At 37.9% G+C, this 18,256-nt stretch overlaps 1 protein-coding gene across 4 annotated transcripts in view; it reads right to left on the reverse strand.

Moving 5' to 3' along the window:
- Positions 1-21: 21 nt before the first annotated feature.
- The window catches only part of USP45 (ubiquitin specific peptidase 45), a 127,073-nt gene continuing 108,838 nt past the window's right edge, over positions 22-18,256 (reverse strand). For 2 of the 4 annotated variants that reach the window (XM_075202828.1, XM_075202826.1), the window contains exons 15-18: positions 13,563-13,660; positions 12,551-12,637; positions 4,698-4,851; positions 23-1,957 (exon numbers count right to left, since the gene is read on the reverse strand). In XM_075202828.1, the coding sequence (XP_075058929.1) occupies positions 1,830-1,957; positions 4,698-4,851; positions 12,551-12,637; positions 13,563-13,660 (467 nt within the window). In that variant the 3' untranslated portion in view covers positions 23-1,829. Of the gene's footprint in view, positions 1,958-4,697; positions 4,852-10,560; positions 11,482-12,550; positions 12,638-13,562; positions 13,661-18,256 lie in introns of those variants that run through there. The other 2 variants (XM_075202829.1, XM_075202830.1) reach the window with 2 other exon arrangements.

Below are 18,256 nucleotides of genomic sequence, written 5' to 3' on the forward strand. Positions count from 1 at the left end.
ATATATATTGCAAATAATATAGTTTTATTTACATTGTATGTTGACATCAGTTGTAGATACTTAGTGAGGCACATCAGGGTGAGTAAGGTCAATGAGATAATGCGATATAACTTCCAATAAATGTAAATAAAATACTTGTAATATTTAAATAACATACTGTTTACCTAGTAATGAACTTACAATTATTTTAGGATAATAGCTATAATTTCTTCTTCTATGATTGCTTTATCAAAAATATATAAATAAATGTTTATAAAATATGTCTTTCTTCAGCCACAGCATCGGTTGTATGTACCTTATACTTAATGTCATGGTGTGTACTAACAATTTCAAGAATAATTTAGCTATAGATATTACAAATCTACAATTTCATAGTAACCAGGTAATATATTATAATGAAACTAGTCTACAATGTGATCATTGATTTATTGCTGTCCCTATAATCTCCGCTTTTGTTAAAAAAACAAAACAAAAAACATTTTCATACTTTATTATTAAAGTTCTAAACACTTTTGGTTTCATTAAAACAATGATCATTTTTATGTAGATTTCTTTGAATAGCTTTTAAAGAGAAGCATTATTAGCATATTAGCTATCATATGCAGATTTGTGTTGCTCATTTATATATCATAAAATGCCAAAAAATAATTTAAAATTAAATATTTGCTTTGTGTATGTATACTGTATATAAAATAAACATCCTGGGTATTGTTGGGTAGTAAGTTATTTACAAAATAGAGCTGATGATAATTTACAGGTACAACTAGCTTTGGAGATTAGAGACGCATTGGAGGTTACAGAAACATATCACATTAACCTTTACCGTTAAAGTTGGCTCCCAATCTAAGTAATTCACAAATGTTTAGCCGAGTCTCATTTGCAAGAACATAATTGCAGTTATAGACCATTTCTGGAAATACTTTGTGCTGGTGTGTTTGCTCTGTAATCAGCACATGGGATCTGTGGATATGTCATCTTCATGAAGACAGGATTTACAAAAACTACAAAACAACATCAGGCAGGAAACTTACAAAGCTGCACACACATAGAGGAGGCAAGTTACCATTTTGTACCTGCCCCACAAATAAGTATGTTGTTGATGACTTGAGGGAAGGCAGTAAAAGTGGGACTTCCAATCAGTGGAAATTATGACAAGGCAATACTGAATCTGAGGAAATGTGAAGAGCTTTACTTGTTTAGCATATGCAGTAATAATAATATTATATTAAGGCACAGCATAAAGCAATTGGAATGCAGTTTTAGCTTCACAATAATCACAGATAGCTAGTATAAGCTTATGAAACATATTAAGATTTTGATATGTTTATTGAGAGTATTAGCTTAATTGAAAGTGTAGAAATGTACCCCGTATCTCCTTAAAACTACACAATTCTTACCCATAACTTAGAAGGGGGAAGGGCATGACAAGTGAAGGAAGCAGAAATGAAGCGGAGAGAGATACGACAGTGAAAGCGCAAGCATTGGGATGAAAGAAAACCATAGTGAACAGAAGTACTGCCGGTGGAACACTGAAAGAGTCTCCTATATCATATATCATATCTTTAGAATTCACTTAGGTGTAGACAGGAGTAGGGTGACTCCCACGAAAGTCTCCAATCAGTATTCATGCATTGGCTGTTCTTTCATATACCTTGTTCCACAGCTGGTAGTAGGGAGAAATTACATAGAGGTAGAATGACTGAAGAAATATGTAACTGGAAATTCAGCACAATTTCTCTTTCTTTAGCACAACTAAACGGTCTTGTAAAATGCACACTAGGATATGAACATGACACATGTGCCTGATGCACAGTGTAAGAACACATCTATTACATTTTTTCATAAAACAAAAGATATGCTTGAGAACTTGGCACTCTAGACTCAGAAACCATTTGTACATGTGTGTCACTAACATACACCCACTGACTGGAAGAAGATTCTGCTCCATCCTTTAATACTGCAAAGCAAAGACAGAAGTCAGTATTAAAATAAAGCTTGGGTCCATTAAAATATTACCATCTCAAATAACAGTCTACATCTTTATGAGATATTAGATACACTTTCCTAGCTGAGTTTCTTAACCTCTCCTTGTATGAATTTATTCCTTTTACTCTATAAATCCTCCTCCACCTTGCTTCAATTTCTACATTTCTTGTCTTCCTGTCTGTTGCACGTTTTGTTCTAGAAAAATATTCACTTTTCATCATCTATAGTTATAACATTATTAAGGTACAAACTCCACCTGCAACTGTTCCTTTTTTTTTTCTTCTCAGAATTTATTTATTGGGTATATGAAAACATATTGGATGCTCTACCGCAGCAGAAAATCTAGTTCACTTTAAGGAAACGGGAGTACTGTACACTTCACAGCTAAGGTTGAATGTCTGTGATAAAATTAATTTAAGGAAAATTATACCTTGCAGCCTAACATAATAATACTCAAGAGAAGCATACACTGAAACATGTTTACAGCCTCTAAAATGCTGAATCATTGTGCCCTCAAAACTAAAGCATGCACATTTTATATGGAAGAATTAACAAACAGAAAGGGAAACCTTTAAAGGAGAACTATAGCTCAAATACAGGCAGTTGTTTACAAAGCAACACTGCCTAGGTGAGAAAATAAAAAAAAAATATAAAATATATATATAAGAAAATCTATTAAATCCAGTGGATATGTCACATGTGAAAAAATGGCTTGGCTATATCTAACCAAATACACACATTTATTTCTAAAATACATGATAGAGAAACTTGAAATTATATATAAAAGTAAAAGTGAATAAAAGAGCTGAAATCGCATATTAATAGGAGGAAGATTAAACCAATAAAATGCTGTAATAAACGCTACGCAGTACTAGCTGAAATATTCATTATATTGCCTAAATTAGGAACTAATAAGTCCCAGATGAAGAACGAGATCTTAGGCTGAAAAACAATTTGGTTGCAAAGGTAAGGTGGTTCGTTTTTTAAAATATATTTTTATTTTTCCAATTGCTGACCTAGGCACTGGCCTTTTTCTCTTTTTTTGGTTGCAACATTTGGCACTGCCGTTGATCTTAGCTGCCGGTATAGGGATAAAAAAAAATTCCAATTCTAATTAAGAAGGACAAGCGATTTCTGCCGCTTTTGATGAAGTGCTAAACTGCTGCGCGGCTCAGCATTGTCATTATAAAAACGGGTTTAAGCACAATTTACAAATGGTCCGGAAACATACGGACTTAACATCAACCACTAAGTCTGCCATGGGATCACAACGATTGTGAGTACATTCAGTGGCTTTGACTAGAGAAAGTGGCAATATATGTTGAGACTGCCTTGCATAGTATTTTTTTCGGAACATTAATTTGCAGGTTCACACCTGCTAATTCAAGGTTCTCCATTTGCTTTTTAACTGGTGGAACTTCATTTGATCCAACTTATTAACACATTTACTTCAAAAGCGGCTTTACAGTTCATTACTAACATCTTGGGACTCGTTTTCATGACCTTAATCGTGGCAATATAAGGCTTTACATCAATCAGAGACATCCCTAAGGAACACTTTACTAAATATATCATTTGATGTGGCAAATACATTCTTCATTTGGTATCAGCAGCTTCTTTCTATTGAATACAGCAATTTTATTTAGTGGTTACCATCAGGCTTTTTGCCTGTTTAAATTGCTAACTGATTATTTATTTTATTGGTAACTTATGAGCTCATTTATTATGTTTATATATGTTCATTGTGAATTTATGATTTATTAAATGGTTTTAATACTTATCCATCTTCATAAAAAAAAAAAATTGGGAGAAGGTGGTTCTGGTGCGCTGTTGTTTATATTATCTTTTTCAGATTTTTGTAGGCACGGTGTTATGTTTCGCCAACCTCAGGCTTTATGTATTTTTTGTGAAAAGCAACATTTTTTTTAGAGGTATTTCCAGTTTAACAAAATTCTTAATGTAATGTATTTCTTTTACTGCAAAGTATTACTTATTTGGTTGTCATTGATGGCATTACGTCCACACTGTCATCACCAGTATGCATGTAAATGCACAGAAACTATTATCCAGAAACTTTTTCTGAAGTTCCAGGTAAATGAGTACTGTTTTTTGGTGATTATGTCATACACACAGACATGATCATCAAGTGCATCCCCCTATAATTACTGTGATGTAAAAATGCACTCCAAATAATGATCCAATATTACATATACATATATATATATATATATATATATATATATATATATACACACACACACACACACACACACATATATACTTTATATACATGCAAACATACAGATAGAATGTGTGAGATTGCTATAAGGCAATATTTTAATCTATTTCTGTGACAAGGATGGAGCAATTTGTATGTACTCTATAAATGGTGCTAATTGTCAGTGGAATATGAGCAAATGGGAGACATAATAGAGCAGATTAATACACGTTTTATAAGAGATACACTTCTGTGAAGATTTTAAAGAACTACTGCATTCGCTGATTTGCCTTTCAGTGGATCATTTTCAGAGATTGCTGTTGCTTGTAGTCCACACACTGTGCAATGAGGCCTTTGGCTAATATTGAAGGTGATATTGCAGTACATGTGGACAACTTAATGTAAAAATAGCTCCTAAAGCAGTGACTGTAGAGTGTGAGTAATTGCAACATTTAGAACATCAATAACTGATTTGCAACATAGAAATACTGACCAGATGAATGTTTATTACCAGTGATGTTTTGACATGTTTTTTTGGAAGGTATTCGGATCTTCACATATGCTACATAGTGTCCTTCTCTCATTGACCCGCTGTGCTCCACTATTCCGTAAAGACTGTATAAAACACACTTCTCTTCTAACACGTTCTTTTCATGTTTAAAAGAAATAAAAAGAAAGGAAATCAATCATTAGATGAATTCATCTGAAACAAACTGTTGCTTCCATGAAAAATAAGACATTCTCTACCCTCATAAATAGCACATAGATAGGGACAAACAGCACCTGCATTACTGCACAATAATAAAAATATGATCTCTTCCACCAAAGAGTCTCCCTTTATGATCTATTGAAAATAAATTGAAATGATTACAAGTTTTGGCATGTAGTGTGTACAAGTCTGCTTCTAATTCAGGTCAGATAAAAGAGGCGAACTAGATCTACTAATAATTGCTTTTCTTCAAAATACTCCATAGTAGCCATTACAATCCATTAGTCCCTTCTAGCTTATGGTAGAGACAAGAAACTAGAAACACCCCCAGGTAGTATATAGTGCAGTTCACCCTCTTCTCCTGTGTTTTTGAATGACTTCCCAAGCTGGTCCTAAAATATATAGCATAAACATATCGAACACATTGGTGGGAATATTGGGCTGCCATGGAAAGAAAAGGAATTATCGATAAGTATAATTCACCTCATCCTCTTCCATCCTCTATGGCAGCCATTACAATGGGATGTACCCAAGCAATAATAGGGAGGTCAAACAAAACCAGATCAGCCATGTATGCTGCATAATCGGAGACAATTTTATTAATTAGTTGCATGGAGAATGTCTTCCAAACTGAATCAGCAGATGACATTATGTATAGTAGATAATGTCAGACTTCTCCGATCCTATCTTCAGATGGTCTGTTTGGATGGCGCACAACCATTCTTTGGTCATGCCGGGATCACAAAGAATTGTTCTGATTTCCTAAATCTCTCTGTTCAAAAAAAGTACACAAACTTTGCTCTGACTAAATCCAATGTGTGCAGCTTACTTTCTTTATCTTCAGCTGAAAGTGGACAGAAGGATGGAAATAGTATTTCTGGATTATTAGATCAGTCCTCAGCACTACCTTATCCGTTTACATATTCAGAAAAAGTTATTTGTACCATAAAGCTTGTAGTTCTACAATTCTGAAGATATGATTGGCACTAGAATTACAACATTTATGGGCCTATGTTTGAAACCCCGAAGAGGTTTAAATTTTGCATTATCAAGTAACAAGGCAGTTTATTATTAGAGGATCACAGCAGATATCTCCGATATCTGCTCAGTCCCAGTCATCACACATCCAGTCCCGAAAGGTGTTTATGCCCTACTTATTCGGAGCCTGAACCAGACATCTAATGCCATCTGAAATTGGCGTCATCCATTCAATACTATGAGGAGAGCATTGTAGGAGAGGGACCTTCTGGATCCCTGCCTGGCAGGCTTCGTGTTCATCCTGATTTCTTTTCTTTCTTTCTGGGTGCTACTTTTGACAGGAGCTGAGCTGAGCCCCCCCGACTGTGGTACTGGAGTCTGTCATATTATCTAGTCTGGTTCTGAAAGGGAGACTCCCTGTTCTCTTAGTTTTGGATTCTGCCACCAGTTGGAAAACTCCCTGTTGGTTCTTGTTAATAGAATACATGATCCAGAGAAACTTGTCTGTGATCACGCTGAGTAAGTCTAACTGGAGATTTTGCATGTGCCACCTTGGAGAATTCCTTTAGTAGAGGAAGCCACTCCTAGAAGGTGAAGGCCCCTTTGTATTGTAATCGGATGTTAAACTTGTAGTTGACAAGCCAGGGAATATACCTTGCTGCATCTCTCCTTCGGTAGATATAATTTGTTAAATAGAGTGTCTATTTGGATAGTCCAGAAATTGTAACCGCTGTATAGCACAAGATGATTCTTTGCCTTATTTATAACTGGGCCATGTTTGTGTAGAAAGGTCATTACTTGAACTAGTCCAGAAAATGTGATTTGATTCCCCATCTCCAGGATGTCATCTAGATATATCCAAAATAAGTTTAATTCCATGGCATGTATTAAATGTTGAAAATTATAGAAACTTGTGGTTTTAGTAAAATATTTATTGCACTTTTCAGGATGTAGTGAAAATAAGCGGTCATGGACTAACATGGGCTTGGTCATGGACTAATATTATGAAAAATCAGTTTGTAAGTTGCATGAAATTGCATTTACCAATTCATTTGTTTCTACTTTAGTCAACTTGAAGTCAACTTCAAGAATACGAAGCCTGGATGACCTGGCTGAGGATAATGGTTTTGGGTTCTTCAGTTAGCTTGAGGACTGGAAGTGGTGGCTTCAGGTGTTTCCGAGTCATTTTAAGCTTCTTTCATTGAGTAACGGATAAACAACACTTTTCCTGTTCCTTTTTCCTATTTTTCTGTGCTGCAGTTTTAACTTTCCCCCTAATATCAGTCTTTTTCACTTCATCCATGTGAGCACAACAGGCACAAGTTTTTTCGGCTGAGGTTTTCCCTGTTTTTACAGTCTGTCATTCCTGAATGCATACCCTGTGACAAACTGAGCTTAAATTACAACACTTGAAAAATACTTGGTAATGTCTCAGTAACTGGTATAAATGCATCACAATATTTTAAATGTATAGCTTGAAATCCCATTACACAAACAATCTTTGCGGTTAAGTTCATTGTACATTGTATCTCTGTGCAATAGCTTACATAGGGGTCTACATGAATTGACTATGAACATTGAAACTATGTTACCCTGTGACCATGAATTTTATTAACTTGTATAACTGTATTCTTTGTTTACATATTTAAGTAGGCCTATAACAGCAGTATGAAAATACCAAGTTTCAACATTGTGTTCATCATAACGGTTTTATAGATTTGAAAAAAATGCTTTAATTTGTCAATAACTAACTGAAAATACACTGCAAAATGTTCATTCCTCACTGTGCTCCTTATGCATTAAACGAACACGGCTTCTACAAGGCTGTTGCATCCTGAAATACACAGTGCATTGTGGAAATCCAGTGTAGCCAGTCGGTTACAGTTAATTAGATCTAAGATAAGTTGTACCACGTTTACACATCTCAATATCAGTGGGGGAATTACATTTACCAGATAGGCCAGATATAAATTAATTTTAAGAAACTAGAAGATATTCCCGTTCCAAAAATGTGTAATACTTATATTTTATATTCATATTTGATCATAGGAATTTTGTCCTTTATATTGTGAAATTACCCTAAAGTATTAGTGTGGATTGAGCCAGGCTGAAGTCATTGCGAAGGGGTTTGGATTCAATGGTACCACCATGTTTGGTGTATTGTCTCCCAGTCTCAAAACTTCTTAAATCTGTTGGCAAGATGAGGAGGAAGAGGAATAATTCACCTTTCAATCCAGCAGCGGGTGGTTAGATTTACCCCAAGAACACTTTTGAATAATGGGACCTGATTCATGTTCAGACAAAAGTCCATTTTATAGCATATCTTGTGTGAAATAGCTTTGTGCATTGCTAGCATCTTTATGTATTTAATGTAACAAAATATTTGAAGAAATGATTATACTGTTAAGAGCAGTTCTTATGTTTTCTACTACAATTTTAGTTTTATTTGTTGTCATGTAACCTTTTATTGTATGTATGCATGTGCATATACTGCATTCTGTTGTGTGAGTTTATGTACAGCAAGTACTGTTTAGCCAGGGTGTACTTACACACAGATTCAAATTGATATGTATCTTGACATATGCTTGAATTTGAATATGGGTGGAACTACACTCAAATTCTGTGTTCTTTTTTTTTTTTTTTTTTTTTAAACGCAACTTGCGTTTGGACTTGTGTTAGGCCCATAATAGTGTCTAGTTTATCACCAAAGAGCTCTCAAATTATACTATTGCTAGACTATTTTTAGATTAAGTATCTCTTGCCCATGGACGCAGTCAGAGAGCTCTGAGAAGGTAATGGTATCTAACAATGCCTCGTGATGGAGTTCTATTGCTCTCTGCATATTTGCAATGCTTTTCAGCAAATACTGTCTACTATTACTTTCCTTTACATCTGTATGAGCGCTCTAGCCAATGAAGCTATAGCTACACCTGATAACAAAGTAGTTCAAGAAGAAATATGAAGCTTTTAAAAACATCTTTCCATTTTTCTATCCAGAGGATCTTTAAGAAGATCTAAAAGAATAGTGGGCTTGATTGATAAACTGTCTATTGCTCCATTTCGGTTCTTCTTCATCACTGAAAGGATACATGCAATCTTTTCTGGTTACATTGACCCATTCTTTATTAATTAAATCCTTTACTACCTGGTGCATGGGAAAAACTATTTATTTTACTATGATCCTCAAATAGGGACTCTGAACTGCAGATGCTTCATTCATCCGTATGGATTTATATATGTGCTTGAGCTGGATCTCATTATCCAAAATAAATAGCATGGGTTTTTCTTTAGTTCCCCAGATTCACTTCTACAGGGTTCTTCGATATTTTGTATAAAGTCTAGTTCTTATGGGAACCCCTGTCCTATAAATCCATACATGTTTGTGACCTTGCTCTCTTCACCCCCTGCATAGCATATAAATCATCTTTTGTCACAAACTATGTCATCCTCCAAGTTATCAGATCCTTAAATTGCTCAAGGGACTGGGTTCCTTGGAGCTGGAAATTACATGCAGCACAAAACACCCCCTCAAAGATAATGGCTTGTCACAGGCTACACAGGCCAGGCCCTGTGCTGCTGGATTATACTCGCATTCCCATTCCCCCCCTCCCCCCACAGGCTCTACAAGAATACTGAGATTGGAAGAGAATTACTAAATAGCTAACTAACAAAAATCCAGAAAACAAGCTCCCCTGATGTAGGGGCTTCACTAGGGCAGGTGCTCTTCAGTCATATGGATCTGAACTCAGGCTCCATCCTGCTGGTAATGTCCTATTGCTCCTGTGCTCTGTTTGCAGTAGCCAAAGGTGCTTTCTATAGAACAGGGAACACTTACACTAGTGGTTCTGAGGTCCTTTCTGCTTGGTCCACCATAATGACACTCTTTAATCCAGTGCGTGCCATTTTCACATTTCAATTCCTATTTCATCGCACCACGTTTGCTACTGAAGGTAGCGATTAGCAGTCCCCAGGTAGTAAGCCCTCCTCCTTGGCTCACTGGAAACATTAAAGCAGGCAACACACTGAATATAACAAGCTGCTGGCTATCCTCTATCGTCAGCTAGAGACAGGAAAAGACACAGAGGAGGAGGAGGAGGACTTGCACTATACAATACCTGTGGACGTTTCTAATTTTGTGTCTCTCCCTAAGGCAGAAGAGGACTAACCACTTGTACTGGTTGCCATGGAGGATGGGAGGATGGAATATCACCTACTTTTATGTAAAGTCACAGAGACACTGCTAACCTGCAATGGTACAATGAATACTTTTGTACAGAATTAAGACTTTAAAGATAAACACAAAAATAACAAAATAAAATTATTATTATAGCATTTGTTAGACAGGTTACCTAAAAATAATAGGCAGATAAATAGGATATGAAAAAGATAAATATGATATAGATAGACAGACAAAACATAGATTGATATCTGTACAATGCTGCATAATGGGGTTGGTGGTATATAAATAAACAAAAGTAATACATAAATAGATAAATAAAAACCTCACAATTTCCTCTAAGCATTAGGTGAAATTAAGAACAATATTTGGCGTAAACAATTATTTATCTGTTAATATACAGAACCTATGTCTTTTATTCTTAATTTAATACTGTATATCCTTTTATATCAGAAAATGAAAAGAAAAGGCATTGACAAATTATTGACCCACTAGATTTTAGACTAATCTTTGGTAGCACTGCCTTTGGTCAAAATAACTGCAATCAACCTTCCTATAGCCAAGAATGCGCTTTCCTGCACCTCTATATTGGTAGTTTGGTCCACTCTTCTTGTGCACACTGCTTCAGTTCTCCCAGATTTGAAGGATGCCTTCTACCAACTGCACAGGTGTACTACTATGGGATTTAAATCTGGACTCATTGCTGGCCACTTCAGAACCATCCAATGTCTTATGTTGAACCATTCCTGAGTGCTTTAGGAAGTATGTTTGGGGTCATTGGAAGACCCATGACTGTAGACAGAGACCCAGCTTTCTGAATTTCCTCCATGTTTGACTGAAGTGAAGGTGTACTTATCTTTGAAAGTTTCATTTTGCTTTCTGTAAACATAGGGATGATGTGCCTTACCAAAACGCTCTAATTTGGTCTAATTTGTCTACAGGACATTTTTCCAGACGGAATTTGATTAATTCAGATGTATTTTGATAAACTCCAGTCAGGCATTCTTATGTCTCTCTCTCATTGGGGCCTTTCTGAGCCTCCACCCGTATAAACCCCTTTCATTGAGTTGCGGACGGACAACGAGAGTTGAAACAGTCATACCTTTTGTGATAAGGTCAGCTTGATCTGATTGGCAGTTGATTGAGGTGCTTTCTCCACCACTTGAACAAACCTGAGCTGCAATCTTCAATCAGGTTTTCTATTTACAGGGAGGTTAGCTACAGTGCTATGGGCCTTAAACTTCCCACCACAGGTTTAGTTCAGTTCCAAAGTAAAGGAGAATCACCTGCTTGGAAACTAATGATCTCAGATACTTCTAAAACCTGCCAGTAATTTCGTCCTGCCCATTTAAGAATTTTTTTATGGAATAAGCTTCAACTTGGTAAATGTTTCTGCTTTTGCGTTTTATTCCGCTGCAAAGCAAAGAAATATACATATACCAATATGTTTTAATTTCAATAATTTTCTGGAAAAAAACTACAAGTGTGTCAATTTATCTGGCCATTACTGTCTAGGAAAGGAATACAGATGATTAAATATATATATATATATATATATATATATATATCTATCTATAATATAAATGCTTAGTGGCGTGTGTTAGTCTGTCTGTGTGTGGAAAAAATAAAACCAAGCTGCAGCGTCACCTGCTGGGCGGAGTTATACACTGACCTACTAAATGCTTAGTGTGTGTGGAAAAAAAATTCAGAAAGGGCTGAAATTTGGTATACTAAGATGTTTTTAATTTGTTAATTTAATTTGTTAATTGTTAAAAGTGTTTATAAAGATTTAAAAAAAATATATATATATTTCTTGAAGGAGAAGTGACAGTTGGGAGTGGTTGGTGGTTGCCGGGGGTGACAGTGGGGAGTGGTTGGTGGTTGCCGGGGTTGACAGTGGGGAGTGGTTGGTGGTTGAGGCCTGGGCTATGGCCCAAATGCATGACAAGAACCTTTTTAACACCTTAAGTAGCTTGATTTGACTAGAATGCATGAGTATCATGCACAGGTTATCTTGTATATATATATATATATATATAATATCTCAGCAAAATCACTATATGCAGAGCCAGTGAAAATCTATTGAATGGCACTAACAACTGGCCTCTTTACATCTGGAATGGCCGATAGTGAAATCTCTCAGGTGTTAAGGATACAGATACAATGCAAACAACTCCAGTTCTGTGTAGGCATGGGGAATTTTAATATACTTGTCAATGTTATTAGTAGTTCTTTTGTAAAAAGCAACATACTGTATATTTTATCCATTAATGATCCTTGTTAACTAAACAAATTCTAAACACATGAGCTATGGAAATACCTAAATTATATTGTATAGCTAAGTTATATTGTATAAATGTTGACTTGTCTATATATTTTATTAGTTTGTCTTGATTTGTTTCAAGCACTATGTTTGAGTGATATGGGCCATAAGCCACAGGATAAAACAACACAACTGATTTATTTCAAGATAATGCCAAACCTTGCAAGTCGCGGAACAAAAGGGAGCCAAGTCCAATATGAAGGGAAAGTCCACGTGCCTATTAATTTTCCGTAGTGTTAATCCATTCTGCAATGAAACAAGTTTGACCATTACTACCATTTACTGAGGTAAGTTGATTGCAATTATTTGTAACTTTTCTTGTATAATACTAATAATCAGTCCATTTGGTTTCTACAAACCTGATAATTAGTATTAGTAAATAGTATTCATCAATTTCCTGCATCCCTAAATATTCTAAAGCTGTACTTTTAATTTTGGACTGAAACCCAAAGATACCGTTGCTTTGATATAATTTGGAACTGCCTGTAGTGAGAAATGGTCGCGGGAGATGCAATCCATTCCAGCCAGCATTAGATCACTATCGCACAAAAAATATCTATAGATACCACAAAGAGCCATATACCTCAGACCTCCCCTCAAGCCATCATAAGTCCTCCATATGCCCATCACACCTCCTCACATGCCTCTTACACCTCCCCTACATGCATTTACAGCTGCACTCCATCCTCCTCCGGTATGCTGCATGAGCTCCCTGCATTGTGAATACGAGGTCATGTTACACGGAAATCGTCTGCTCCCTGCCAGTCATATTTTCTGCTTTATAACAAAGCAGAGAATAAATCATACTTGCCAACTCTCCCGCATTTTGGGTGAGTCTCCTGGATCGGCAATCTCCCGAATCTGGGCAGAATTTGGTCCAAAATGCCGCGATTCTCCGGGAATCACGGCATTTGGCCCTGCCCCCCCCCTGGTGTAAAATGATGCGTTTGCGCCATTACGTCACCGGGGTCTAAAATGACGATATTTTGGCGCCCGCCCCCCTGGCAAGCTCCCGGAAGCCAACTTTAGAAAGTTGGCAAGTATGGAATAAATAAGATTAAGAGCAACTGGCTAAGGGCCAATCTGCCTCTGTTGGTGCACCCACATGCAGGTTAGCCACCGCTGTATAAGTACAATAACATGTTTTCTACAGAGTGGTCATGTTACATACCTGGCAAAATCTTTTCAAATGGAGGATGAGATTGGCTGGTGCTATAGAAATCAACAGCTGTTTTCGGGCATTGGTATATACGCTATCTTGCTTTTCGTCTACGTGTAAAACAAATAGATAAAAATAGGTCACATAACAAACACTTTATTTTTGTCAAACAGCGTAGTGACATCTAGCTAGTGCTCCCATTCTTAAAAGACTAAGGCTAGGTACACACTGAAGAATTTTCCAACCGACGTGTTATCTCAAACGATTGTACCTACGACTGAAAGTCCGATCGGTCTGACGATTCATGCATACACACTAACACAATTTACCTTCAGATCTGTGCTCTTCATCTAGTCCTCTAGTCTTCAGAGAATGACAGCACAATATTCATTCATTCATTATTGTCACACTGATTAAAACTGCCTTGTTATAGCTATCCACGTCCTAACGAATTTTTTTAGCTTCTGTGACCCTGAAACGAAACATTCTGTCTCAGAATGAACAAATGAAATATTCATTCTACAGCACTCTCTACACTTATTCACCAGGACATTAATTGCTAGCATTGGCTGAAAAGAACACAACTCTGTAAACTCTATGCAGACACTTTGGAGCGACTTTTGACCATCGTGTCACTATACACACTAACCAGACTTCCAACCAACGTTTGTATGTCGGCTGATTTACCCAATTATTAGACGAAAACACTCCAGTGTGTACCTAGCCCAAGGGCCGGATTTATCAAGGCAAGCATAATAAAGACATACCCAAAGTCAACAGAGAGCAGATATGAAGATATGTGCACTGATGAATTTGTAGGTCTGCTCAGCTCTAATACACAATTATTATTATTATCTTTAATTTATAAGGCGCCACAAAGGGTCTGCAGCGCCGTACATAACATACCAAAAACAGTGAGCCATGACACAACATGATACAGAAAGAACAAAAATGAATAAAAATATATACACAGACACAGGTAACATGGTAATGCAAATCAAATTATTACTGGGACAATGAGTGAAAGTGATGGTAGACATCAGCGAGAAGTAGGCCAAAGCTTAATAAAATTGGGCTAGGGAAGCAGGCCAAGAGGTACAGAGGGTGATGGAATAGTAAAAGGAGCACACAAGGAAAGAGGGCCCTGCTCCTGAGAGCTTACATCCTAAAGGAAAGGGGAGACACAAATAGAGTGGTACTAACTGGGGGAGAGAGTTAGGATGAGGACTGATAAACTTGAATAAGGAAATGAGTCTTAAGGGCACACTTGAAGCCTTTAAGAGTAGATGCTAACCTGATGGAACGTAGAAGATTGTTCCACAGCTTGGGAGCAGCCCGGGCAAAGTCCTGGAGACGGGAGTGAGAAGAGGTGATCAGTGAAGCAGTGAGGTGGCGGTAACTGGCAGAGTGTAGGGGGCAGCTAGGAGTAGGTAGAGATGAGATTGGAGATGTAGGGAGGGGAGGATTGATTAAAAGCTTTAAAGGTGAGTGTGAGAAGTTTAAATTTAATTCTGTAGGCCATGGGGAGCCAATGTAGTGACTGTTGGAGGGAGACAGCAGAGACAGAGCGGCGGGAGAGAAAAATGAGGCGGGCAGCAGCATTGAGGATAGACTTAAGAGGATCAAGGCGAGAATCAGGTAGGCCACAGAGAAGGAGGTTACAGTAGTCAAGGCGAAAGATTACAAGCGAGTGAACAAGAGTTTTCGTAGCTTTCGTGGTGAGACAGGGGCGAATTTTCGATATATTCTGAAGGTGGAAGTAGCAAGATTTTGAGAGGGACATAATGTGAGGCTTGAAGGAGAGGGAGGAATCAAGGATGACCCCAAGGCATTGGAATTGAGGGACAGAAACGAGGGTAGTGTTATTAACAGAAATAGAAAGGGGGGGAGGTGGGAGAGTACTGGAAGGGGGGGAAGACGATAAGTTCAGTCTTGGAAATATTGAGTTTAAGGAAGCATTGGGACATCCAAGATGAGATGGCTGAGAGACAGCAGGAGACACGAGACAGAAGGGAAGGGGAGAGGTCAGGGGATGAAAGATAGATTTGGGTATCATCAGCATAGAGGTAGTACTGGAGGCCAAAGGAGCAGATGAGGACACCTAGGGAGTAGGTGTAGAGGGAGAAAAGCAGGGGGATGAGAATGGAACCTTGAGAAACGCAAACTGGTAAGGGAAGGGGGGGATGTGGAGTCATGTGTAGAGACTGAGAAGGAGCGGTTGATGAGGTAAGAGGAAAACCAGGAGAGGACAGTGTTACAGAGGCCTATAGAATTGAGAGTTTGCAAAAGGAGTGCGTGGTCAACGGTATCGAAGGCAGCAGAGAGGTCAAGAAGGATAAGAAGGGAGTAGTGTCTATTGGATTTAGCGAGGAGGAGGTAATTAGTGAGCTTAGTGAGGAAAGTTTCAATGGAGTGGAGGGGGCGAAAACTGGATTGGAGCGAGTCAAGGTGTGAGTGAGAAGAGAGAAAGAAAGTGAGATGGTTGTAGACAACCCGTTCAAGGAGTTTGGAGACAAAAGGAAGAAGCGAAATAGGGCGGTAATTAGAGAGAGTGGCGTGATCAAGGGACGGTTTCTTTAGTATGGGGGAGACAAGAGCATGTTTAAATGAGGAGGGGAAGATTCCAGAGAAGAAGGATAGGTTGAGGAGGTGGGCAAAGTGGGATCAGGCTGCAAGAAATAGGGTCTTGATTATGTTTTAATTGTATAAAAATGAATAAAACACAATCAAGATCTTCGCATTAAGGGTTCAATCACGTTGGTGTACCCGGGGACCGAGCAACCAGTGACACATCACACCCCATTGTGGATCGTAGCTGCAGCGTTGTTATCCACATATGAGGATCCTATACAGGTTGTATGTGCATGGAAGTTCGGTACGGGTTATATATACACAAGAGTTTTTTATGAACAATTTTAATCTGATTGTGTTTTATTCATTTTTATACAATTAAAAAGTGGTATTGAGTTAATGCACATGATCCTTCTTCTGGTGTTGTTTTTCTCTACAACATGTTTTAACGACTGAGGTTGGAGGTGGATTTCTATGATTCAGAAGGAGGAGGGAAAACAGATATTAAATTCTGAGAAGCGTTTGTTGGAGCATTTATCTGTAAGCATATACCCTAAGGGGTTGAAAGTGAGAAGAACACGGGTGGATTTTCAAACTTTGCTGTTATACATCCCAAATTAAGAACAACCAAGTTCCATATAGTGGTGGTGGACACTGTTATTTGCCAATGTTCTTACATATTACGCTATGTTTGTCATTATATAATTTTTGCATTTACACATGAACCCTGTTTGAAGGTGAAACAAGATCCATGTAGAAGAGAAAATCTCTCTGTGGAGAAGAGGTCTATTTATGTGATCATCTTATTTTGCAGAGACGGAAGCACAAGTGTATGTATCATTGTGTTTGTAGTATTGACATTTCTGAATATTAGTGGAGATTCTAAGTTACATACATAGCTGCATGCATGCTTTAGTGAAGTGCCTAATAGAACCAATAACCACGATTTTCTATGATAAAAAGGTGTCAGAACACACAGTGCATTGCAGCTAGTTGCATATGGGGCTACGTAGCAGGAGACTGGTCAGAGTGCCCATGCTGACCAGTGTCGAAAGCGCCTAGAATGGGCACGTGAGTGCCAGCACTGGACCACAGAACAACGGAAGAATGTGGCCTGGTATAATGAATCACGTTTTCTTTCACATCACATGGATGACCAGGTGCGTGCGTGTCGTTTACCTGGAAAAGAGATTGCACCAGGATGCACTATGTAAAGAAGGCCAGTCGGCAGAGGCAGTGTGATGCTCTGGGAAATGTTCTGCTGGGAAACCTTGGGTCCTGGAATTTATGAGGATGTTACTTTGACAAGTACCACTTGCCAATACATTGTTGCAGACCAAGTACACCCCTTCATGGCAACGGTATTCCATGATGGCAGTGGCCAAATTCAGCAGGAAAATGCCCACTTCCACATTGCAAAAACTGTTCAGGATGGTTTGAGGAACATGACAAAGAGTTCAAGGTTTTTTGATTGGGCCTCCAAATTCCTCAGATCTCAATCCGATTGAGCATCTGTGGGTTGTGCTGGAAAAACAAGTCCGGGGCATGGACGCCCCACCTTACAACTTACAGGACTTAAAGGATCTGCTGCTAATGTCTTGCTTTCAGATACCACAGGACAGGACGCCTTCAGAGGTCGAGTGGCGTCCATGCCTCGATGGGCCAGAGCTGTTTTATCAGCACGAGGGGGAATGCACAATATCAGACAGGTGGTTTTAATGTTGTGGCTGATCGACCTGCACTCAATGGGACCATTACCCTATTTCAAAACAATCAAGATAATGTTTCATTTTTATTTTTTTTAAATACATTGATAAAGGTTAAGTTTTAAAGGGTTGTATTTCCCAGCAATAACACATTCAGTGCCAATTGGATGTAATAGACCTGCCTCTAATAGATCCAGTTTACATGAACCTGATAGCATCAGCAGGCAGAGAGACTTGATACAGCACTGTCTTGGGAATATTTTTTGCTTATCCATGTGATGTCACAGCAGTGAGTACACATCATTTTCTATTAAATTTTATCAGGGTGTCGTGAACAGGATGAAGTTCACGACAACCACTCTGGAATCCCCAGTTGTTATAAGAATAAGTGCAGATACTGTTTTATGATTTCCGCTTTAAAATAATGGA

Source organism: Mixophyes fleayi, chromosome 3 (assembly GCF_038048845.1).
Source record: "Mixophyes fleayi isolate aMixFle1 chromosome 3, aMixFle1.hap1, whole genome shotgun sequence".
NCBI lineage: Eukaryota > Metazoa > Chordata > Amphibia > Anura > Limnodynastidae > Mixophyes > Mixophyes fleayi.